This window comes from Aquarana catesbeiana, linkage group LG12, assembly GCF_042186555.1.
Source record: "Aquarana catesbeiana isolate 2022-GZ linkage group LG12, ASM4218655v1, whole genome shotgun sequence".
In the NCBI taxonomy this organism is placed as follows: Eukaryota; Metazoa; Chordata; class Amphibia; order Anura; family Ranidae; genus Aquarana; species Aquarana catesbeiana.
The window spans coordinates 5,803,534-5,828,660 of NC_133335.1; the positions used below are offsets into that span (position 1 = coordinate 5,803,534).

Consider the following 25,127-nt stretch of genomic DNA (forward strand, 5'->3'; position numbering starts at 1 on the left):
CAGCTTGCTGACACCAGAATAAGAATGATGGGAATGAGGGATATCAGATCGGGAGGTCTCACAGAGGTTTTAACTCTCCCCCATACTAAAAATAAAATGTATTATTTTGCTATTGTCACCTGCTTCCATCTTAGAGATTCTCCTCCTGTTGTCACTGGGACAGGAAGTGAGGGAAAACTTCCCCCCTTGAGGCAACAAAGAACCCAACAGAATCTGACAGAAGTTGGTGAACGGAGCTCAGCTGTTTATGAAGCCTGTAGAGTAAAGGTCCACCTAGGTGATTTTTTTTCTATCTTTTGGCCATGATCACAACCACCAAATCTTTCTCCTTCCAGATCAAAGCTCGCTCCCAGCTGCGTATTTCCGGCCTTTTTCCATCCGCGTACTGGTTTGGACAAGCCCTGGTGGACATCGCCCTCTCTTGGTTCCTCCTTTTCCTGATGGTCGCCATCTTGTTTGCGTTCAGCTATTCCGTCCATCTGTCATTCATTAAGGCGATGCTGCTTGTGAGTATCATCGTTCAGCTTTTCACAGCCATGCATTTAGCTGAACCTCTGAAATTCTAATCATTTAAAACCCAACCGGACTTCATTTTAAATCAGCTTAACACCTTCCAGGTGCATCAAAACAAAAGGTGAGCCAAGTCTTACAGTTGGTTTTCTGTAGAAATCAGCCACATCCCGAGTAGAGAAGTCTGTCCCTTCCAAGCAGCTTAAGAGAAGGACTGTTGGACTGTCTGCTTGGAAGCAGTGGTCTCTCTGTAGAGGTCCAACATGTCCCCTGCTGTGTTATAGCCAGAGCTCTCCAATCAGCAAGAAGAAGTATGAGCTTTTCTGATTGCACAGCTATATATCTGCCACATCAGGGGGTGCGTTGGTCCTCTGCAAGGAAACCTTGCTAACCCACATTGTTCAATCCTGGTCCATCATTGTCACCAAGCTTGGAAGGAAGACGGTCCAAAGCAATGTTATCATCACTGGGTCTCAGTGGCGGCTGGTACTCAATATTTTTTTTTTTTGTCTGGGGGGCGGCTGCGGTAAACCAATGCCCCCCCTTCCCCCCCCACACGGAAGACGGACAGGAAGGCGATTTCCAGCCCTACAGGAGACGGATGGGAGGGCAGTGATCAGAGGCCTCCTTACCTTAGGAATTAGATGGTAGGGCTACTGCTCCTCCCTACGGGGCCGTTGCTTCTCCTCCTAGCCAAAAAGGAAGTGGGTCCTGAGACCCAATTGGCCGGGAGTCCTAAGATCCCCTGGCCAATCAGGTCTCAGGACCTGCTTCCTAATTGGGTGGGTTCTGGGGGCAGTGCTCTGCCCCCAGAGCCCACCTTTTTTTGAAGCCAATTAGAGCCTCAGGCTCTAATCATGTGCTTAAAAAAAAAACCCCAAAAAAACCCCATTGAAATCCATGCTTCCGGCGCCCTGCATGCAGATTAAGGGCCAGGCGCATGGATTAGCTGGGCGGCGCCCCTGGTCTCAGTGCAGGCAAATCGTGGCTGGTGGGAGGAGCCGGCAAAGGCTGTACATAGTTTCCAGAAAACATCAGACACCCTGCCTCAGTACTCCCCTCAAGAGGTCTTAGGCTAAGTTCACACTGATGCGGGTCACAGGAGGGGGTCGGGTGCGACCCTGTTCACCAATTCAGGTGCGAATCAGGTCCCTTTTCCAGTGCAGACCATGGCCGCACCAGAGCTGCGTGAACTGGCTCCATTGAGAGTCGGTCACACTCTCCTATCATGCGAATTGGATGCGGGGAAGCTTAAATTTTGATACAAACAGTGGGCTGGCTCTTGGGAGGAGTTATGCAAATATCAGAACACCTTCTTAAGGGAGCGGATGTCAGTCTGGAGGAGTGGGCGTGTCTATGCAGACTTCATTTGCATGCAGACCACCCCACCTATTGCCCACAAGCATTGCCGCTGATAAGACAGTACAGCCAGCGCTCCTGTACTGGGCCCAGGCCTCATCAGTTCAATAGGGGGGGCCCGGGCACCTGCTCAGAAGGAGGGTCGGCTGTACTGTCTTATTACAGACATCAATCCTCTTCTACCTTCCCCTACAACGCTGCCAGCTTCTTCCTCTGGCTGCAGTACAGGGGAGTGTTTCTAGCACATGCAGCCCTTCCATCTGCTGTCTCGGCCCCCCTGTGTGCCCCTTTCCCCCGGAAGCTACTGGCTTCCCTCCTCTCCTCTTCTGCTGGAAGCTGCTGTAGGCACACAGGGGGATGTTTTAGGATGGAGAGTGAAGGAAGGAGGGTAGGAGCCAGTAAATATATAATTTATTGGCCCCTTTTTTTCCTGAATGAACATAGTGAGTGATCAGTACCAATCACTCCTGTGTCCATTCATCACTGAAGCATAGTAAACTGTGTTTACTATGCTTCAGTTTATGAATGATCAAGAAGCTTCAGAGTGCTTCCAATTCATTCATCTTTGCAACTGAGGCTGAAAAGAAAGGGACTGATAAAATCTATGTCCTTAGTCACTTCTGGCAGTAGGGGGGGTGGGCTGTCAGGTAGGCTGTATGGGGCCCCGTGATTTCTAACAGCAGCCTTGCCCACATGTGATGCTGAGCCTCCATGATTGGAAGAGTTTAGATCCAATAAATGAAAGGGGTGGGCCGGGGCATCCTCCAGGATGTCAGTCTGGAATAGTAGGCATTCCTAGGCACTCGTCCTCCAGCCAGGAACTGAGGAGGGCTCTATCTGACTTGTTGCAGCTTCTAATGCACAATGTGAGAAGCTCACAGTGTGCGGTGAAATCAGAGGAAGGCATTTCAGTCCAGGAGAGGAACCGGTACACCTGTGCAAGACTGAAGGGAAGGCTGGAGGTCAGGTTTAGGGTGGCCTCAGATTACAATAAATGATAATTCTACATTTGGCCAGCGTCTGAGGAATCTGATTATGTTGGGTACATTACATTTATGTTTTTGATTTGCAGATTGTGGAAATTTTGGGTTACGGCATGGCCACGGTCCTCTATGTTTACTCAATCACATTTATGTTTGGGAAGAGGAAGATTCATCATGACCGATGGTCCTTCTTGTTTATCTTGGTAAGTTGGTGACATCGTCTCTAGAGGGTCACTTCAGCTTTTTCATGTCTACAAACCGGAGATCATGTCCTGTGAGCCACATTCTAAGCAACAGATTTGTTTGCAGCATTTTATTTGGGTCTGCAGACAGCAAGAGAAACTCTCTGGGATTTGGGTGGTGAAGCTCTTAGAGGCTCCAAATAAATGATCATGTGGCAGCTTACTACTACCTAATGGAGCCCCAACTGGGTCCGAAGAAGAGTCAAAGGATGAGAGAACCACGTTGTAGAGATCTATCTAGACCCCATCCTTCCTTTTTGACCCCTCCTGCTTCTCATAAGTCCCACCCCTTATAGAATCCGCCCACTCCTTCCCCTGTATTTCACTTGCTTCCACCCATAGTGTCAGGAGTATACAGCTCAGCATCACAGGGCAGAGTATACAGCTCAGCATCACAGGAAAGAGTATACAGCTCCAGAATCACAGGACAGAGTATACAGCTCAGCCTCACAGGACAGAGTATACAGCTCAGCATTACAGGACAGAGTATACAGCTCAGCATTACAGGACAGAGTATACAGCTCAGCATCATAGGACAGAGTATACAGCTCAGCATCACAGGACAGAGTATACAGCTCAGCCTCACAGGACAGAGTATACAGCTCAGCATTACAGGACAGAGTATACAGCTCAGCATCATAGGACAGAGTATACAGCTCAGCATCACAGGACAGAGTATACAGCTCAGCATCACAGGACAGAGTATACAGCTCAGCATCACAGGATAGAGTATACAGCTCAGCATCACAGGACAGAGTATACAGCTCAGCATCACAGGACAGAGTATACAGCTCAGCATCACAGGACAGAGTATACAGCTCAGCATCACAGGACAGAGTATACAGCTCCAGCATCACAGGACAGAGTATACAGCTCCAGAATCACAGGACAGAGTATACAGCTCCAGAATCACAGGACAGAGTATACAGCTCCAGAATCACAGGACAGAGTATACAGCTCCAGAATCACAGGACAGAGTATACAGAATCACAGGACAGAGTATACAGAATCACAGGACAGAGTATATCAAAGAATGGGAGATAAAAAAAACTATGTTCAGTATCCCTCCCTCAACGCACACAGAGAAAATATTGATAAAACAATAGTCAGCAGCTGCTATACTAAAACGAGATGCATCAAATATATGTCAAAGAAAAATTTCTAAAACATCAGCAGTGCTAGTGCAAAAATAGCAAATATTTAAAAATATCAATGAAATTGCTTAAGAGTCCACTTAAACAAACTATCAAATGGTGATCCACTCAGTGAAAGTCAATTAGGAAAAAGCAGGTGAGTATAAACTAGACGATCGTGGAAGAAAATATTAGCAGCGATCCCAAGTCTCCATCACCACACCACTTGTGTCACAGCCCTGAAGGTAATCCACTTACCAGACTCTGCTGATTAACACGCTTATCAATCAAAGGGATAATCGCTGTTCACTGGACACTTTTCATCTGTATTTTGCTCATTGCAAGCAATAGATAAAAAAATTCCACATAGCGTAATCTAGTACAATTATTTATTAATTTAAAATGATCTCACAAAAAAACACTCACAATGTTTGCATAATATAAGTGCATGTAACATTAATACTATAAATTTAGGCCAAAATGTATTCTGCTACATGTCTTTGGTAAAAAAAGAAAATCCCAATAAGTGTATATTGATTGGTTTGTGTGAACGTTATAGTGTCTACAAACTATGGGAGATATACCGGAATTCCTTTTTTATTTTTTTATACGAGCAACTATGGCGATCAGCGACCTGTAATGGGGCTGCAATAGCGCGGTTGGCAATCTGACACTAACTGATGCCTGGGGGGGGGTTACTGACTAACTGACTCTGACATCCTCAGTGACACTAATACAGTGATCACTGATAATACTATGCACTGTCACTGTACTAATGACACTGGCTGGGAAGGTGTTAACATCTAGGGGCAATCAAGGGGTTAACTGTGTGCCTAACAATGTGTAATGTGTGTAATATGTGGTGCTTTTACTAAGTGATCTTGTCTTTTTTCCCTGCTTTGCAGGGAATACCAAAACAGAAAGATCGCCTGTCAGTGTACAGAGCTCTGTGTTGTTTACAACACAGAGCTCTCTTCCATGAATGACGGAGACGATCAGCGAGTCCCAGCGGTCAGTCATTGTTTTGTAACAGTTCCGATCACAGCCGGGGTGGCGGGCGCACGCCCCTCACGTAGAGGTGCTGATCACATACTAGATACGTGATCCAGACCACAGAAGCCGCCCTGCCACAGTAGATGTATGCAGCGTGGCTGCTAAGCAGTTAAATGACAAGAGTACAAATCTACTACAAAAAAAAGTGACATGTGCAAGTAAATACCATTAACAAATGACAAAACCATGAAGAAACTCATATACGTTGGATGCCTGGATGTTCCGGTCCCCTGATGACGTCAATTGTGATGAAACGCGTCAACATAAGCTAACAATCTGACTTTTTTTTCTTTTTACAATGTAGTACTACTAATATATGTTGTCCTTTTTATCTGTAGCCAAAAGCTATAGGAAATATAAATGAAAGTAATGTATTGGTGTAAAATGTGAAATTTGTAGGTGGATCACATGTTCCTTTCTGATTTTATTGCGGCCGACATTCTGGCGCCGGGTCACCTCTCACCTGGATTTCTGGTCTCTTGCAGTCCTCCCTCATCCCGATAATATACAACCTATTACAATTTGTCATTCCTGTGTCAAAAGAATTCTATTTCATCTACTTGATCTTGGTGCCGCCCAGCAATTTGATGGCGTTTTTGATCAATCTGGTGAGTGTTGATACATAGCTTTTTATATCACACATTATTACAGGAAAACATGTCATACTGGGGATGTGCCGGCAAAAAAAAGACAAAACAAAAACGTGAAATGTGTTCTTTACATGTAGAAGTTAAAGAATATGTCAACCCAACATTTCCTATTCCTGATATGAGCCTGATGTCCCATGTACTTGCACAAGTCTCCTGTTGTATTTGTATTGCTTCCTTTGTGTGAAATCCCTGGTGATCCTGCCAGTCCCGCCCGCTTTCTTATTAGAAATTTACCACACTAGGCATGAGAGCACAGCGTGGTCAGTTATATAGCTGTGCTAAGCCTCTTTCAATGATCACACTTGTCCTGACATGCCCCCCCCCTCACATAGCCATGGGAGACCAGTGTGCTGCTGTTTCTCCTCCCCTAGCTCTCTGAGCTTCTTATGCAGCTGAAAACAGAGGGTATGTGATCACTTATGAAAGAAGAGGTGGAAAAGGTATTTATAATGTGTGTGTGTGTGTATATATATATATATATATATATATATATATATATATATATATATATACAGTGGGGCAAAAATGTACTTACTCAGCCACCAATGGTACAAGTTCTCCCACTTAAAAAGATGAGAGAGGCCTGTAATTGTCATCATAGGTATACCTCAACTATGAGAGACAAAATGTGGAAACAAATCCAGACAATCACATTGTCTGGTTTTTGAAAGAATTTATTTGCAAATTATGGTGGAAAATAAGTATTTTGTCAATATCAAAAGTTCATCTCAATACTTTGTCATTGCCAACAAAGGATATATAACAGAGGTCAAATGTTTTCTGTAAGTCTTCACAAGGTTGTCACACACGGTTGCTGGTATGTTGGCCCATTCCTCCATGCAGATCTCCTCTAGAGCAGTGATGTTTTGGGTCTGTCGCTGAGCAACACGGACTTTTAACTCCCTCCAAAGGTTTTCTATGGGGTTGAGAGCTGGAGACTGGCTAAGCCACTCCAGGACCTTGAAATGCTTCTTACGAAGCCACTCTTTCGTTGCCCGGGCGGTGTGATTGGGATCATTGTCATGCTGAAAGATCCAGCCACGTTTCATCTTCAATGCCCTTGCTGATGGGTGGAGGTTTGCACTCAAAATCTCACGATACATGGCCCCATTCATTCTTTCATGTACACGGATCAGTTGTCCTTTTCCCTTTGCAGAGAAACATCCCCAAAGCATGATGTTGCCACCCCCATGCTTCACAGTAGGTATGGTGTTCTTTGGTTGCAACACAGCATTCTCTCTCCTCCAAACACGACGAGTTGTGTTTCTATCAGACAGTTCTACTTTGGTTTCATCTGACCATATGACATTCTCACAATCCTCTTCTGGATCATCCAAATGCTCTCTAGCAAACCTCAGACGGGGCCCGGACATGTACTGGCTTAAGCAGGGGGACACGTCTGGCACTGCAGGATCTGAGTCCCTGGCGGCGTAGTGTGTTACTGATGGTAGCCTTTGTTACGTTGGTCCCAGCTCTCTGCAGGTCATTCACTAGGTCCCCCCGTGTGGTTCTGGGATTTTTGCTCACCGTTCTTGTGATCTTTTTGACCCCACGGGGTGAGACCTTGCGTGGAGCCCCAGATCGAGGGAGATTATCAGTGGTCTAGTATGTCTTCCATTTTCTAATTATTGCTCCCACAGTTGATTTCTTCACACCAAGCTGCTTGCCTATCGCAGATTCAGTCTTCCCAGCCTGGTGCAGGTCTACAATTTTGTTTCTGGTGTCCTTCGACAACTCTTTGGTCTTCACCATAGTGGAGTTTGGAGCGTGACTGTTTGAGGTTGTGGACAGGTGTCTTTTATACTGATAACAAGTTCAAACAGGTGCCATTAATACAGGTAATGAGTGGAGGACAGAGGAGCCTCTTATAGAAGAAGATACAGGTCTGTGAGAGCCAGAAATCTTGCTTGTTTTGTAGGTGACCAAATACTTATTTTCCACCATAATTTACAAATAAATTCTTTCAAAAATCAGACAATGTGATTGTCTGGATTTGTTTCCACATTTTGTCTCTCATAGTTGAGGTATACCTATGATGACAATTACAGGCCTCTCTCATCTTTTTAAGTGGGAGAACTTGCACAATTGGTGGCTGAAAAAATACTTTTTTGCCCCACTGTATGACCATCGGGTCTTCAGAAAAAAACTCAAGACCCATCTCTTCTAAGAAACACGACTAACGGCACAGATCAAGCGCCTTGAGGCGATTCAGTTCGCATTTGCAGCGCTATACAAATAATTCATTCAATCAATTATTTATATATAAAACCACAAACTTTTTTTTTCCTTTCATTTCTATTTTAAACTGAATGGGTTGTTTTACAAAGTAAGGGTTTACATATACTGTAACCCACAGTAGGACACAGTAATTAACCCCCAGCACAGCACAGTAATTAACCAGGGCATGGTTCAATACTTAACCCTCAGCACCGCACAGTAATTAACCCCCAGCATTGTACAATAATTAACCCCAAACGTTTCCCAATAATTAACCCCCAGCATGTCACAACAATTAGCCCCCAGCATTGTACAATAATTAACCCCCAGCATGTCACAACAATTAGCCCCCAGCATTGTACAATAATTAACCCCTAACGTTTCCCAATAATTAACCCCCAGCATGTCACAACAATTAACCCCCAGCATTGTACAATAATTAACCCCTAACGTTTCCCAATAATTAACCCCCAGCATGTCACAACAATTAACCCCCAGTATTGTACAATAATTAACCCCAAACGTTTCCCAATAATTAACCCCCAGCATGTCACAACAATTAACCCCCAGCATTGTACAATAAATAACCCCTAACATTTCCCAATAATTAACCCCCAGCATGTCACAACACTTAACCCCGAGCACTGTACAATAATTAACCCCCAGCATGTCACAACAATTAACCCCCTGCACGACAGGGTAATAAACCTCCAGCAATACACATTGAAGAATATGTAAACCCTACATTTCTTTATTTCTGATATGTGGCTGTTGTACCGTGTAATTGTATGAAGAAATATCCTTTTCTCTTTGTATTGCTTCCTTTATGTGAAATCCTGATAGTCCCCCTTCATTCCTATTAAAAACTAACCACACTAAGCATGAGAGCACAGTGTGGTCAGTTCTCTAGCTGAGAACCCATCCCCCCCCCCCGCAGAGCCATTCTCCAGGAAGATCAGGGTGCTGCTGTTTCTCCACCCTCACCTCTCTATGCAGCTGAGAACAGAGGGAATGTGATCACTTATATAAAAGGGGGAAAAACTGTATTTATAATGTTTTTTTTTATATCTGTACATGTATGTTTCACCTTTCATTTCTACTTTAAACTGAATGAGTTGTTTTACGAGGTGATCGTTTACATAAACTTTAATGAAATGAAATTGGGGCCGGTGTTCCAAGGAAACCATTTCTCATTACTCACAGCAACCAGATATCTTTGGGAAGCTCTAAACTTAAATGGGTGTATTTATATAAAAATGTACACAGCTGTTCATCCATCGAAACATGTAAATCCGCTGTGTGCGAACGTTTCCATGCTATATTCTCTGCATATCGAATGTATGAACAGGGAAAATGATTGAATTCTGGCCACTAGATGGCAATGAGGAACCTACACTATATGACCAAAAGTATTGGGACACCTGCCTTTACACACACATGAACCTTAACCACTTCAGCCCTGGAAGGATTTACCCCGTTCCTGACCAGGCTATTTTTGCGAGACGGCACTGCGTCGATATAACTGACAATTGCACAGTCGTGCGGCGCTGTACCCAAAAAAAAATTGAGGTCCCCCCCCCACACACAAATAGAGCTTTCTTTTGGTGGTATTTGGTCACCTCTGCAGTTTTTATTTTTTGCGCTATAAACAAAAAAAGAGCAACAATTTGGAAAAAAAAACAAAACAATATCTTTGACTTTTTGCTATAATAAATATTCAAAACAAATGTAAAAAAAAAATGTCTTCCTTTGTTTAGGCCGATATATATTCTTCTACATATTTTTGTTTAAAAAAAATCCCAATTAGCGTATATTGATTGGTTTGCTCAAAAGTTATCGCGTCTCCAAAATAGGGGATAGATTTATGGCATTTTTATTAGTATTTATTTTTTACTAGTAATGGCAGCGATCTGCGTTTTTTAGCGGGATTGCGGCGGACAGATCGGGCACTTTTGACACTTTTTTGGGATCATGACATTTATACAGCGATCAGTGCTACAAAAATTCACTGATTACTGTATAAATGTTACTGGCAGGGAAGAGGTTAACCCTAGGGGGCGATCAAAGGGCTAAATGTTCCCTAGGGAGGTTTTTCTAACTGTGGGGGGGGGGAGACTGACTGGGAGTAGAGAGAGATCGCTGTTCCTGATCACTAGGAACAGACAATCTCATTCAGTACTCCCCTGACAGAAGGAGGATCTGTTTGTTTACACTGGTAGATCCCCGTTCTGCCTCGAGTCCGCCAGACCCGCTGATTGGCTCCCCTGCTAGTGAATTGGCACGCGCGCGCGTGCCCACAGGTTACCGTGTATGCGCCCGATGTACAATGATGGCGATTCACAGAGCAGAGCCAACCTGCCCCGGTACAACTGCGGCAGCTGGTCGGGAACTAGTTAATGGCATCCCAGTCTTAGTCTGTAGGGTTCAATATTGAGTTGGCTCCGCCCTTTGCAGCTATAACAGCTTCACCTCTTCTGGGAAGGCCGTCCACAAGGTTTAGGAGGGTGTCTATGGGAATGTTTGACCATTCTTCCAGAAGAACATTTGTGAGGTCAGGCACTGTAGAGGGACGAAAAGGCCTGGCTCGAGGTCCATAATACATCCCAAAGGTGTTCTATCGGGCTGAGGTCAGGACTCTGTGCAGGCCAGTCAAATTCCTCCACCACAAACTCCCTCATGCATGCCTTTATGGACATGCCATCTAATGGCCATACAATATTATGGCCACTAGATATGGCAATGAGGAGCATACTTATTGCTTCTAATAGTCAGCGCCATCTAGTGGGCATACTGCATTATGATCACTAGCTGGCATTGACTATAGTAGGAAATAAGTTTGCTTCTCAGTGCCACCTAATGCCATTCCTGCATTCATCCATTCAGTTTGCAGAGAATATAGCCTGAAAACACTTGTATCACGCTAAATGAATTTCCATAAAGTTTCGATGGAGGAGCAACTATGAAACAAAACTTTGGTCTTTAGTTTTAGATATAATAGGGGATGCTTAGAACCCATTGGGGAGATTTCCCTCCACTTGGAGCCATAACAAGATCGATTGGAATTCTCTCCAAAATGAGGGAATTTCCCATGTATCACCAGGACAGGTGTCACCATTGGAAGATTTCCCTCTGTTCCTGTTGTGGTGACAACTCAAAATGTTGAATTTCCCATCACTTCCTGTCTCTGTGACAACAGTCACCGGGACAAATAGAAAGGGAGAATCTCCCCAACGGGGACATAAAGAAAACCTGATAGAGTTTCTTAACTTTCCCCATAAAACAAACGTTTTATCTAGAGATACACTTTAATCAAGGATTCTGATTGGTGGGTTTGTTCTTTTGGTGGACTTTAGTAAAGTGATGGAATTGGAAAACTCTGTATAATACAATGATATGATATTCTCTTCCTAGGTTTACATTCCTGATCCTTATTACATTTATATGCCAACTGTGTACAGCCAGCCGGTGATTGTAAGTAAAGGAAAACTCCGATCAAAATAATGTGAACTTGTGAAGTGTTCAGAGACCAGAGGGACTCGGGGTTCTATCCAAGCAGTGCCAGGACAAAGTCATCCAGTGCCCAGAGCGAAAATGGCAAACTGCGCACATTGGTGTCACTGAACACAATAATAACCCCCAACATTGGTGTCAGTAAACGCAATAATAACCCCCAACATTGGCTGTGTACAGATTACATAGAAATTCAAATTATTATTTTTTTATTTATTTATTAAAAATTTTGCAAAACAATATTACCAAAAAAGAGCCACTTTGTCCCCAAAATCAACGTTTATTACTTTGTTATCCTAAGTAATGACAAAGTTATTACTGAATAAACCGGCCAATAGTGGAAAATGTAAAATTGCTCCATAGGTGTGAACAGGTACGAGAAGTGCATAGAGGGCCATAAAATAGCATTGTCACTTGTATGAATTGTGAGAATTTCCACCTCTCCACCTCGCCCGGTTTCTGACTCTCTCTGCTTCCTCTTCAGCCGTACGCACAAACCATCATACTCTGGGGTCTCCTGTGGTTTCTGGAATGGTGGATTGGAACCCGAAGTTTAAAACAAGATCCGGTATTCAGGTGGGTTGCTGAACGTATATCACAAGGGCAATCATTTATATAGATTTGATTGTGGATGTGGCCACCTAGTTGAACATAAAGCTAAAGCCACAGAAAACAATCCAGGAGTGGGTGATGATCTCACTGTGGACTCATCTCTTGGCTTTGAATAAGACAGACATTTTCCCCCCTGGGACAAGACCAGTAAAATGTGTTGGGTTGGTGGCCATAAGTGGAGAAGCTTCACCATTTAGACATCGGGACCAGCAGTCAGTGACCCATGTTGGGCATTGGAGTTGAGAAAACTTCGGTAAAGTTTCACCAGTTGTGGTTCAGCCAAACTTTTAAAAAATTTCACGCACCTCCAAAATTCTGAAATTCTAAACCCAAAGTACTTTATAAGTCGAAGGTAATCTGAACCAGGCTCCAAGAATGTGTGTATTACAGAGCAGCCAATGATGATAAATTGGGCTGAATGGTTTGGGAAGCTGACATGGTGGCAGGTCAGGTCAAGCTAAGAGTGGTCAGCAGATGAAGACATAAGATAGATGCAGCCTTTTGCCACTTTCTCCCAGAAGCCTTTTGGGGACCTAAACCACCAAAAATAATTTAGATTTGACTTGCAGCCTCCAAATTCATAAAACTCGATCTGAATCTAAGTTCATTCAAACTTGGGATTGCAGCTCCTGGCAGAGGAAAGTCTTCCAGCTACAATGGAAGCCAATACTGGAAGATGAGAAAAAAAGTGTATCACGATAAACCACGTCCTTAAGGAGCACCCCCCTCTCATCATGCCCACCAATCACTGCGGCACCATGGCACTCTTATATACACATTCTTTGGTCTACAGAAATCCAACCCCTCCAAGAACGGGCAACTATGTTGTGTTTTCCCTCCAGGCCAATGGTTCCCAGTCCTCTACTGGATGAAGACATTAGGCCCCCAAATGCTGAGTATAGTCCATGTCGTAGTACTTGGTCTGTGTGCATTTTGTAGACTCTTGTACTCTTTGTACTCCACCATTTGTTAAACAGAACTATTCACATGTGAACTATATTTCACCGTCCGACACATTGTAACATTGTAAGTGATGTCCTCTACCTAGCATGTGCTTTTGTCTATTTCTGATACAATTCCCTTGTATGTTGTCTATATTTCATACACCCATTACAATGTAACATTATTAGGTAGTGTATTGTGTTGTTTTCATTTTTTATTGAGAATATGAAATCACTGCTAACACGTCCCATACGATGGATCTGACACTTTCCTCTCTTCATTCAGATTCACCAAGAGGGAACATCCATTTACCCAGAATCCCGAGCAGCTGGATGATGCCGATGAGGAGGTCCTTGCTGAGAAAGAAAGGGTTAACACTTTAAAAACAACAGATCAGGAGGAGGAGGTAATATATTGCTAAATGCAAATCCACTATATACATATATAAATATACATCACACTCCTGTATGTTAACTGTCACATCATGTCCTGCACACCATGTGAAACTTGGAATCAGGCTGGCAGTTGGAGTGGCTGCTCTGCCGGCTGACCATAGAGGAGGTGGTAAAAAGGAGTAAATGGTCATAGTTCGTCTCTGCTCATTACTTTGTCAGATTATAGAGAGTACCCCGTCTATCAGCGCTGTGTAAATGTAAGGAGAAGTCTACAAAGGGCACTGTATGGAGCGAACTTTCTCAACCATTTCTTAAATTAGTTTCCAGGTCTCAGGGAACCCCTGATAAAATGAATGTATCTGGGATCAGAGGAAAAAATGCCCCCCTTACAGGGTTGGTTTTGCCAAGTGGTGTTGGTCTTGGAATTATACCGGCACCACCAAATGAGAGGTCAGTCAGTCACAACTCAAGGAACCTCTGGAGGAAACCTTGCTGAGAATGTCTGGTCCAGCCTGTCCTAGAAGTGTAACGCTGCGGATAAAAATATTAACAGAAGTTACAGATTTTACTAACTTTGTAGCAGTCACATGAGACTCTTCTTGTATTGGCCTGTCAGGGAAATTTTAAGCTTCTCCCTATAAGCATATAATTTCTTTGCGCTTCAAAGCACAAATACAGCTCTCTCATATAATGCCGATAAAGCGCGCCTTTCTTTCTCTCTAAGTGACACAGACACAGATGCTGGTATCACCTTGAGCTTAGCAGAATCCTCCAGAAAATAGCCAGGCTCCCTTTATTTATACTATAAGCATGGATAACAAAGGAAGGTGGTGGCTTCAGAATCAGCCAATCAGACACTTGTATTCATTCAAAAGAACCAATCACACACATGTATATATTCAAATAGAAATACAGTAGTGACGTGTGCAGATGGTCATGTGCAGAGCCATGCGGCAAGCACATGGCTCTGAACACGATCGTGTGTACAGTCCCACTGCTGCCAATGATGCGAGCTATACTCTATCATGGCTCAGTGGGCCATAATTTTGTATGGTTATGCTATGGTTCCCATGTACGCAGATCTGCTTACTTAGAAGTTTAGATGCGGTCACCATGGAGCGGCCAGTCCCTTGGTGAGGCATAAACAAGCATCCTTAAAAGAGCAAACAGATCTGCCGTGTCCACGGGAAGGTTTCCGCAGCCAATGGTCTTCCATCAACGTCTGTATGTGTGAATACCCTCACATGAGCGTATTACAGCAAAACTGACACTGGGGGACATCTGACAGCATACATTAATAAAAATTTCCACAATATGGCCCATTTTTGAAATTTTGTATCAAATACAAATGTCACGACAATCAGATGTCCTTCAGAATCAAATCACAAATTGACTTTGTGTTTTTACCCTTCAAGAGGCCGACCATGCTTGTGGACAGTTTGCGGAAAGAGTTTAAGGAGAAGTCAGGCATCTGTGGATGCTTCAGGAAGAAGAAAAAGAGAACAGCCATCAGTAACACCTCGTTCTGCGTCAAGAAAGGTCAGTTCCTGTTCATTTCTGTTTCTTTTAATGACGTTGACCATAGAGAATGTGCGTCCAAAAACACCTACTGTATGTGTGGTTGGAAATGTGTGGCCAAAACACCCATGTATGGTTGGAAATGTGAACAAAGACATCTATGATCCAATTTTAATCCCACTGAAAGCAAAAGAGAGTCCACATGACAGTGCTGGTCTATGTGTCAGATTTAAAGGATATGTTCTCTTTTTCCATGATTTAACATCACAACGTTTCAGATTAAAGTCTGCAGTAACAGAGGTACTTTAACCCTTAAACACCCAGATCATTTCTTTTCAGTGCAGCAGGGGTCTGATTGGTTGCTGGAGGAAACCAGATAGTTCTTCTTTCAGAAATTTAGAAATATCAATGTATCAGTTTTGTCTGTTTTTTTTTATTTTAAAGGTGAAGTCCTGGGACTTCTGGGCCCCAACGGAGCCGGCAAGACCACATCTGTGCTGATTCTGGCAGGAGAGAAGAAACCATCAGCTGGACAGGTGAGAAGGCATGGAGTGGAGGTCTTCAGGGTTCATGTATAGAGGTGCTTGAGGGACATCTCACCCACTGTGGTTATGAGGGACTAAGGAAAAAGGTTCCCTAGAAAACACTCTGCACTCAGCTGCAAGGGAAGCCCTCTCAGCACTTCGGCCTCCAACCTGGTACGTGATACTGTGGTTATGAGGGACCAAGGCAAAATGTTTTTTAGAAAACACTGCACCACCAAAATGCAATCAATAAAACTTTACCAACTATCACAAATTCATCTACAGGTAAGAAAGCATTAAAACATCTGAGAACCCCAGTAATTAAACAATTCATTTTTATGAAAAAAAAAGAGGTTATTGTCCCTACAGATAGATTCAACTAACCACATTTCCTAAAAATATTATGATGGGCCCCATTACTGGTAGCCTTTGAGCCAATGTCCAGCGTGGCATTCTTATAAGGCACCTTCACTGACTGCCTCCTACAGGTGTTGCTGGGTAATGCAGGAGACCCCCATAGCACTAAAGACTCTGCAGCATTGGGCTACTGTCCCCAACACAACCCTCTGTGGCCCAACTTCACCGTGAAGGAACATCTGGAGATCTACGCCGCTGTGAAGGGCATGAATAAAGAGGACACAAACCGTGCTATTAAACGGTAAGTTAACATGCAATGAACTTTCCTCCTGACGCAGACCAGGAGTAGGACTCCATTTCCTTTGCTCTCCTTAATATTGTTTGGTCTTGACAGTCCCATCAACAGTGATGTTGGCTTTACCATTATGCTTTTAGGTTGTTGGAGAAAACAGAGCCTAAAGGAAAGTCACACAAACACATGCAAACCTAATGCAAGCAGTGGCCTTGTCAGAATGAAGCCCAAACCCTCAGCGCTACAAGGCAACTAACAGCTCAGCTCTGACCTAGCCTTGACAAGCCATCTCTGTACATGCATTACATTAAAGACATTTTCCCTATAAACCTCTCTTTCAACATCTTAATAAATCTCACAAGTTAATAAATCCTAACTAGATTGTTCTTCTCATTATGTCTCCATACTTTGGTGTGCAGGGTGAGTGAAGCTCTGGAGATGAAGGACCATCTCAACAAACCTGCCAGGAAGTTGTCAGCTGGGGTCTCCAGAAAGGTGCGCTTTTTTTTTGGACTGTGTTCTTAGCGTGATCAATGGAGTAGATGTGATCAGACACTCAGGATATCTGAAGAGGATCTGCAGAGCTAACCAAGACCATACCCTCATAGACCCAAACTTCACTGTGTCTTGTAAAATGATTGGCTGGACCTTTCCCATTTCCACCAAGTCTGCCCTCTGGAAACCATTGGATGTAGTTGGAGTTGTAAAGCCCAGATTAGAGAGGCTTTCATAAAGCTACCAGTCCAGTAGCTCATCTGTAATTGTATGATAGTTGTTAATGTAGGTGTCCATAATATATATAATAATGGAAGTTAAACACTCCTTGGTTCCTGAGTCATCTGTCATCATCCAGCATGTCCATAAATCTATTCGTTTTATCACCTTTGTTAATATCTGTAATCATTCTGCACATATAACTGAGAGCAGCTATATTCTGCTGGATTAAGACTTTAGATCATGGATCATGGGTGGAGGCATGGAAGTTAGAATGGTCATATTCCTAACAATTGCAAATGGATCCCTGGTCGGGAATCCGCTACCTATCGCCTCAAAAATTCATACAGTTATCATAAACATTAAGTATCAATAATGTTGTTGATTTTGTGTTGTTTAAGCCAACATAGCAGTAGCCAGAATTGTCCTTTTAGATCTCTGTTGTTCTTTAGGTGTGTTTTGCCATCAGCATGTTGGGTAATCCCACCATTGTTCTCCTGGACGAACCTTCCACTGGTCTGGACCCAAAAGGACAACAAAGACTTTGGTGAGTCTTGTCACAAGTTGATCAAGGAGCTAATACCTTAAAGAGGTGCTCTACTTTTATTTTCTTTATACAGACCCTGATTCCTATAGTGACACATTGCAAGAGACTAACCGTTTCAGCGATCTTCTCTGGACACAGCAAGGCCAGACTTCATTCATGTTGATGTATTTGTTCTCTCATAGTCAAAAAGTTTACTAATTAGTGTCTCTTGCTGCCACATGACCTTCTGATATCAGACTGAGCTGAAGAAATTAAATTAGAGATCCTAATTTTTTAAGGCCTGAATGTGTAGTTGTAGCACTAGTGCCCTTCACCTTGATGTTGTAGAAACATTTGTCTCCTCCATTTATATTATTAGTTTAAATCCTACAACACATGCACTATACTTGGAGGTTCATATACAAAAGAATGACACCTTAGGCTTTTCCTGTGTATTCAAGGAGAGCCATCCGAGCGGCCTTCAAGAACAGGGAAAGGGGTGCCATCCTGACCACACACTATATGGAGGAGGCCGAGGCTGTGTGCGACCGCGTGGCAATCATGGTGTCTGGAAAACTCAGGTGAGAAGGAACGATGCCAGGACTGAGTCAGGGGAGACTTTTAGGAAGCCAGGAATACACAGAGGAAGTCAGGGTTTCTTCCATGTATGGTCTGTAGGACATTGATCCCATATACCTGTGTCATGGGGGAACCCTACCCCATAAATCTCAAAAACGTCATGGTAGAGACATGAGGAAGGATAATGTAATGCAGATTACTTAGCTCTGGTATCAGAGAGGTTGGAAATGGAGACCTCTCTGCAGACACGAGTCATTGGAAAATTTTCCCTATTGCTGCCAAATAAAGAGGTTTTATATTTTGGCATCAGGAAGATTTTTGAATGTGTTTAATAAAGGAAGCAAAAATAACTTAGCAAAGGTAACAGCAGAATATAACAATTTTCTGATCTCATTGTTGTCATTTAGAATCATTACTTTCATGTAAAAGTTGAGAAAACCATTGGGAGGGCACTTTTTTTTATGGAAACATTGTAATAATTACTGGGTTCCCCTTACTTATTCTTCTTTTGGAATGGGTTAAAGTGTATGTAAAGCCAAAACTTTTTTGTTTTGTAGTGTAGGGTAGCGTAGGGTAAAGTCCCTGTCAGGTTTTGGTTTTTTTTGTTCTGTGTTCTGCTGGGGAGATTTCTCTTCACTCCTTGTTTTGGAAATTCAACGGGATGTGGGAAGAAATCTCAACAAAGTGAGAGGGATTCCCCTTCTAGACAGTGTCACCAAAACATTTGTCACCATCAAAAGATTTACTCTCATCATACAACGGTAACATTTTGGGTATCCTCTTACTTTCTGTAGTGATGAGAAGGGTCACCAGCACAAATGGAGGGGTGAATCTCCTCAACAGGTACACAGTTCATGATAAAATCTTAGTTGAGGGTCTAACCTTTCCTTACTCTATCAAGAACCAAAAAAATATGTTTTGCTTTTGCATATACACCCACACAGCATTCCTCCCCCAGGTGTATCGGATCCATCCAACATCTGAAGAGCAAATTTGGTAAAGGTTACCTCCTGGAGATCAAACTGAAGGACACCCAGCAGGTTGATGTGATTGACCAGGAGGTCCTCCGCCTCTTCCCGCAAGCCGCCAGGCAGGACAGGTAAAGTAGCTAAATCTGGGCAATATTCCAACACCCCCAGTAACAATTAATTATTCTAACCCCATTATTATTACATGTAGGAGAAAAGTGTCAGAATTGGCCTGGGTGGCAAGTGATTAATTACCATAAGTAATATACAAATAATTTTTGTATATTGTCTTTACCCCGCAAATTCTCCTTGGATGACGTTTACTTCATAGACTTGGGTTTAGGGATTCAATGTTGGTTTTTACCCACAGGTTCTCCTTGGATGACCTTTTCTTTATGGACTTGTTGGGTTTAGTGATTGTATGTTTCCATTGAATGTTGGTCTTTACCTCTCAGGTTCTCCTTGGATGACCTTTACTTTATAGACTTGTTGGGTTATAGTCATTGAATGTTGGTCTTCACTCCACAGGTTCTCCTTGGATGACCTTTACTTTATAGACTTGTTGGGTTTAGTGATTGGATGTTTCCATTGAATGTTGGTCTTTACCCCGCAGGTTCTCCTTGGATGACCTTTACTTTATAGACTTGTTGGGTTTAGTGATGAATGTCGGTCTTTACCCTGCAGGTTCTCATTGGATGACCTTTACTTTATAGACTTGTTGGGTTTAGTGATTGGATGTTTCCATTGAATGTTGGTGTTTATCCCGCAGGTTCTCATTGGATCACCTTTACTTTATGGACTTTGCGGGTTAAAGACCGACATTCAATCACTAAACCCAACAACTCTATAAAGTAAACGTCATCCAAGGAGAACCTGCAGGGTAAAGACCGACATTCATCACTAAACCCAACGTTTCTCCTTGGATGACCTTTACTTTATAGACTTGTTGGGTTTAGTGTTTGAATGTTTCCATTAAATGTTGGTCTTTATCTCGCAGGTTCTCCTCCTTGTTGGTCTATAAGATCCCAATGGATAACGTCCAGTCTCTGTCCCAGGCCTTCCTACACTTGGAGAATGGTAAGATTATACAGCTGGCAATGAAGCTGAAGATAAATGTGAATGACCTCACAGGAACGGTACGAAGGTCGGTGATCTTTGTGTATTTTCTTTACACAGCTAAACAAACGTATAACATCGAGGAGTACAGCTTCTCCCAGTCCACCCTGGAGCAGGTAATGGCACTGATATCCAATGAACACTGACAAACATGGTGATAAAGTCCCTACTTTCTTGATGTGATTTATTTTGTTATGTAGGCTTGCTTATGCTGTAAGCATAAGCAAGGTCTCAGGTGACAGCAGGGGCAAGGACAAAGAACAAACAAAATCATTATCTTTACTAACTTGCTTGATTTTCCTGGCCATGTTCATGAATGTAAGGTGTGGTAAGAAGGTGCTTAGTCTTTGTTGTTTGATTACTGACAGGTCTTCCTTGAGTTGGCCAAAGAACAGGAGAAGGAAGACTTCCACTTGGATTCATCATTCAGATGGAAACACCTGAAGAGCGAAGAGATATAACATTGTCTGTAATATTATTATTATGTGCCTTGTGTGTGCGGCGGAACCTTCTGCCTTAGAAGTTGCACTGAGATGGATATTGTGGGGGAAGCCGAAATCAAGTCACCACCAAGGAATGCATGACAAGTGTCGGAGGCCTCCTTTAGTATTCCATAGAAGGAAGACTAACCATTATATGTGCCTGTATACAGTATATATTGACATATCATCATATCATGTGACTATGTAACCAGAGAGGGGGGAGAGGAAGAGGTGCTACATTACTATGCAGAGTAAACTTCCTTTTAAAATCTAACAGAACTATTTTGTAGAAATTTGAGCCGTGTTTCAGGCATCTGTTCATTAAAAAAAACATTCACATTGATATTTATCCAGCAAATTTGCATGCACATTCATTCTATGTGAATTGGGCAAAAACAAATGTTCTTTGGGCTCTTTTCTTACCTGAACGAATGTTCTTTTTTTATGGGCAGTAGTAAAATACCGCATTATGACCACTAGATGGAGCTGAGGAGCATTGGGAATACATACGTCTTTGTAACAAGAGATACAATGAAACAATTCTACAGAACACTAGAGGGAAACAGCAAATGAATGTAACCAGTGGTTAAATTTACCAATCACCATTACCATTGGTTACATTTATCTGCTAATTCCCTCCAGTGTTGTCTAGCTACTTAAGGACCCCCCCACGTACATATACTGCGGCAGGGCGCCCCTTAAGCGCAAAATCAGGTACCTGTGGTCTGCCTATGTAAACAAGGCAGATTACGGTTCTGTCAGAGGGGGAGATGGAGGTCTTGTGTCACAGTTAGAAAGCACTCCCAAGGAACACATTTGACCCTTTGATTGACCCTGATGTTAACCCCTTCCTTGCCAGTGTCATTAGTACAGTGACAGTGCATTTTTTTTAACACTGATCGCTGTATTGGTGTCAGCGGTCGCCAAAAAGTGTCATTTAGTGTCAGATTTGTCCACCGCAATGTCGCAGTCACGCTAAAAATCGCTGATCGCCGCCATTACTAGTAAAAATAAAGTCCAGAAATATATCCCATAGTTTCTAGACACTATAACTTTTGCGCAAACCAATCAATTTACGCTTATTGGGATTTTTTTATTGGATGTTTTATAGCAGAAAGTAAAAAATCTATATATATATATATATATATATATATATATATATATATTTTTTTTTTTCAGAATTGTCGGGCTTTTTGTTTATAGCGCAAAAAAATAAAAACCACAGAAGTGATCCAATACCACCAAAAAAAGCTCTATATATGGGAAAAAAAGGACATCAATTTTTAAATGGGTAAGGAAGGAAGGAGGGGGGGGGGGTAAAACCTTCTCGGGCTGAAGTGGTTAGAATTGTTACGGTGTATCTCTATCTAAAACAAATTTATCTCCATCTAGTGGCCATATTGCGGTATTGAACTGCTTGCCTACAAGAAAGAACATTGGTTACGAAGCGAAAACAGCCAAAAGGACATTCATTTTTTTCCCACTTTACACCGAATGAGTGTTCATGTAAATTTGCTGGGTGCATGGCTAGGAAATTTTTTATTTTATTTTTTATTTTTTTATTTTTTATTTTATTTTTTTTATTTTTATAAATAGTAGCCAAAGTGTTTATATTTCTTATATTTAGTTACTAGAAGTCATGAAGGTTTATTTTTTTTTTTTTTTTTAGGGAAGCGGAGGGGGCACATAAATGTTTTAAAAAAATAATTTGTGGGTGTTTTTTTATGGAGGACAAACATGTGACTATTTATATATATTTTTGTACTATATTTTGTAAACTGTCAATTTTTTACCTAAATACCTCTCTATACATCTTGTCCTTGTTTGCTAGATAGCAGGGACACCCTAGCAGACACTCGAATACCTATAACAATAAATAATATACATTTCTGTACCAGCTTTATTTTTTGTTATTGTTGAGTATCATTGTACATGGATATTGTAAAATAAAAAAAGCATCTTTTTTTCAGTATTGCTTTCTTTTTATTTCCTATCTGAACCATCATTAAACATTGCCAGCACATCAGACAATGGGCAGATATGACAGAGCACATTCGGGTTTCTACGGGCGGAATGGAAAGGACTACAATTAGGATGGACCGCCGTTATATTGTTTGACTTTTGATTAATCATTGCTAGTAACATGCAATTGATTCAATATATAGTTTGTTGGGTTTTATAATATTACCATCTATAACAGTTTTGTGGATTTACATTTTCATTTTTCTGAAAATGCCAGATAATATGAATTTCCAGTCCCAACATAGAGCCAGCCCCTGAATTTCTGTAAAGCAAAAATTTTCCGGAATTGGAACCCCTCATAATGAGCACAGCGGGTGTATAGACCCAGGAACTCATCACAGGGATGGTGGGAACCCCTCATAATGGGCACAGAGGGTGTACAGACCCAGGAACTCATCACAGGGATGGTGGGAACCCCTCATAATGGGCACAGCGGGTGTACAGACCCGGGAACTAAGCACAGGGATGGTGGAACCCCTCATAATGGGCACAGCGGGTGTACAGACCTGAGAACTCAGCACAGGGATGGTGAGAACCCCTCATAATGGGCACAGCAGGTGTACAGACCTGAGAACTAAGCACAGGGATGGTGGAACCCCTCATAATGAGCACAGCGGGTGTACAGACCCGGGAACTCAGCACAGGGATGGTGGGAACCCCTCATAATGGGCACAGCAGGTGTACAGACCTGAGAACTAAGCACAGGGATGGTGGAACCCCTCATAATGAGCACAGCGGGTGTACAGACCCGGGAACTCAGCACAGGGATGGTGGGAACCCCTCATAATGGGCACAGCGGGTGTACAGACCTGGGAACTCAGCACAGGGATGGTGGGAACCCCTCATAATGGGCACAGCGGGTGTACAGACCTGGGAACTCAGCACAGGGATGGTGGGAACCCCTCATAATGGGCACAGCGCGTGTACAGACCCGGGAACTCAGCACAGGGATGGTGGGAACCCCTCATAATGAGCACAGCGCGTGTACAGACCCAGGAACTCATCACAGGGATGGTGGGAGCCCCTCATAATAGGCACAGCGGGTGTACAGACCCGGGAACTAAGCACAGGGATGGTGGAACCCCTCATAATGAGCACAGTGGGTGTACAGACCCGGGAACTCAGCACAGGGATGGTGGGAACCCCATAATGGGCACAGCGGGTGTACAGACCCGGGAATTCCGCATAGGGATAGTGGGAAACTGCCATTCTGCTCCTTGACAGTGAGGTGTGAGGTTGCTGGTTCCTTGGCTCCTGTGCTCCCAGAAAACAGGGGCTAAAGTTGCTTCTCTGCCCCTGTAGGGATGCTGAATCCGGGGGAGGACCTAGGTGATACTGAGCCTGGCCCAAGGAGAGATGAGTCCCTGTCTGCCTTTAGACAGAGTATTGTTGGTAATCTAAAACGGATTGGGAAAGAAGAGGAGAAATTGTTAGGTTTCAGGGCTGAATTTAGGAAGAGAAAACTGATTTGTGTCAAAGTATACAGTAAAAAGAGATCGGCTCTGAGACCTGAGTTGAAGGACTTGGAGCAAGCTGTGAGGAAGCAGAAAGAACTGGTGAGCTCTTATGAAGGAGAATAGCAGAATATTTAAAGAAAAATATAGAAATGAGGAACGGTTCAGCCGAATGAGGAGAGGAGCCGCTTCCTGCATGGAAAGTGACCCAATCAGAGAGGAGATGCAGGTACTGACAGAGTCAGTAGAGAGTGAGAAAGTGGGCCCGGAGGATGAGCCCAGCTGTTCAACACCTCAGACATCTGCTGAGCCCTCAATGGCGGAGGCCTCTGTCCCCCTCCCTCTGCAGCAGCAATATGGAACATCTGAGCAGGAGGTTGAGGGAGGTACCGGCATGCTGGAGTTCATCACTGAGCTGGAATCCTCTTTGGATGCGGCTTCCCCGGATGATGATGAGGAGATGGACATCGTTCCTCGCCCTGCGAAAGAGAGACCTGTGGAGAGAGCAAGATCCACCATGAAGTCTGCAACAACTGGGGGGAAGTCTGATCCCACCTTCAGCCATGACATCGCAAGGGTAACAACACAGCAAGCAGGTACAGTGTGTGTGCAAGATGGTGATGTGAACTTTAGGCCGGGTTCACACTATAAAACACTGTGGATCACACAGGAGCACTGTGCGTCTATGTTCCCCGAATCAGGGCCGATTCTATGCCTGAATTCGGATTCTTCCCTGAAACGGAGCCAAAGACACACAGCGTTTTTGTGCGGTGCGCTCCGCAGCCACCCCGGAGATATGTGAACCGGCTCCATAGGGACCCAGTCACATTCTCCTGCTATGCGAATTAGATGCGGGGAAACGCGCATCTAATTCACATAGGTGTGAAAGGGGTCTAAATGACAATGGGCTTGCTGAGGGTTGTAGTGCTACAGGCAGTCAGCCCAGACCCATAGACAATGTACAGTCTG

The 25,127-nt window shown here is 43.2% G+C and overlaps 1 protein-coding gene across 2 annotated transcripts in view; it reads left to right on the forward strand.

The window, feature by feature from the left end:
- The window catches only part of LOC141113854 (ABC-type organic anion transporter ABCA8-like), a 233,996-nt gene that overhangs the window by 92,824 nt on the left and 116,045 nt on the right, over nt 1-25,127 (forward strand). The window contains exons 24-39 of one of the 2 annotated variants that reach the window (XR_012236820.1): nt 336-506; nt 2,942-3,055; nt 5,766-5,888; nt 11,559-11,618; nt 12,142-12,233; nt 13,497-13,617; nt 15,022-15,145; nt 15,569-15,660; nt 16,137-16,306; nt 16,717-16,792; nt 17,464-17,558; nt 17,999-18,118; nt 19,075-19,215; nt 20,082-20,161; nt 20,261-20,316; nt 20,569-21,396. Coding sequence is in view for 1 of the 2 variants with exons in the window: in XM_073607179.1 (XP_073463280.1) it covers nt 336-506; nt 2,942-3,055; nt 5,766-5,888; nt 11,559-11,618; nt 12,142-12,233; nt 13,497-13,617; nt 15,022-15,145; nt 15,569-15,660; nt 16,137-16,306; nt 16,717-16,792; nt 17,464-17,558; nt 17,999-18,118; nt 19,075-19,215; nt 20,082-20,161; nt 20,261-20,316; nt 20,569-20,661 (1,728 nt within the window). In the remaining variant the exon portion in view is untranslated. Of the gene's footprint in view, nt 1-335; nt 507-2,941; nt 3,056-5,765; nt 5,889-11,558; nt 11,619-12,141; nt 12,234-13,496; nt 13,618-15,021; nt 15,146-15,568; nt 15,661-16,136; nt 16,307-16,716; nt 16,793-17,463; nt 17,559-17,998; nt 18,119-19,074; nt 19,216-20,081; nt 20,162-20,260; nt 20,317-20,568; nt 22,655-25,127 lie in introns of those variants that run through there. The other variant, XM_073607179.1, reaches the window with a different exon arrangement.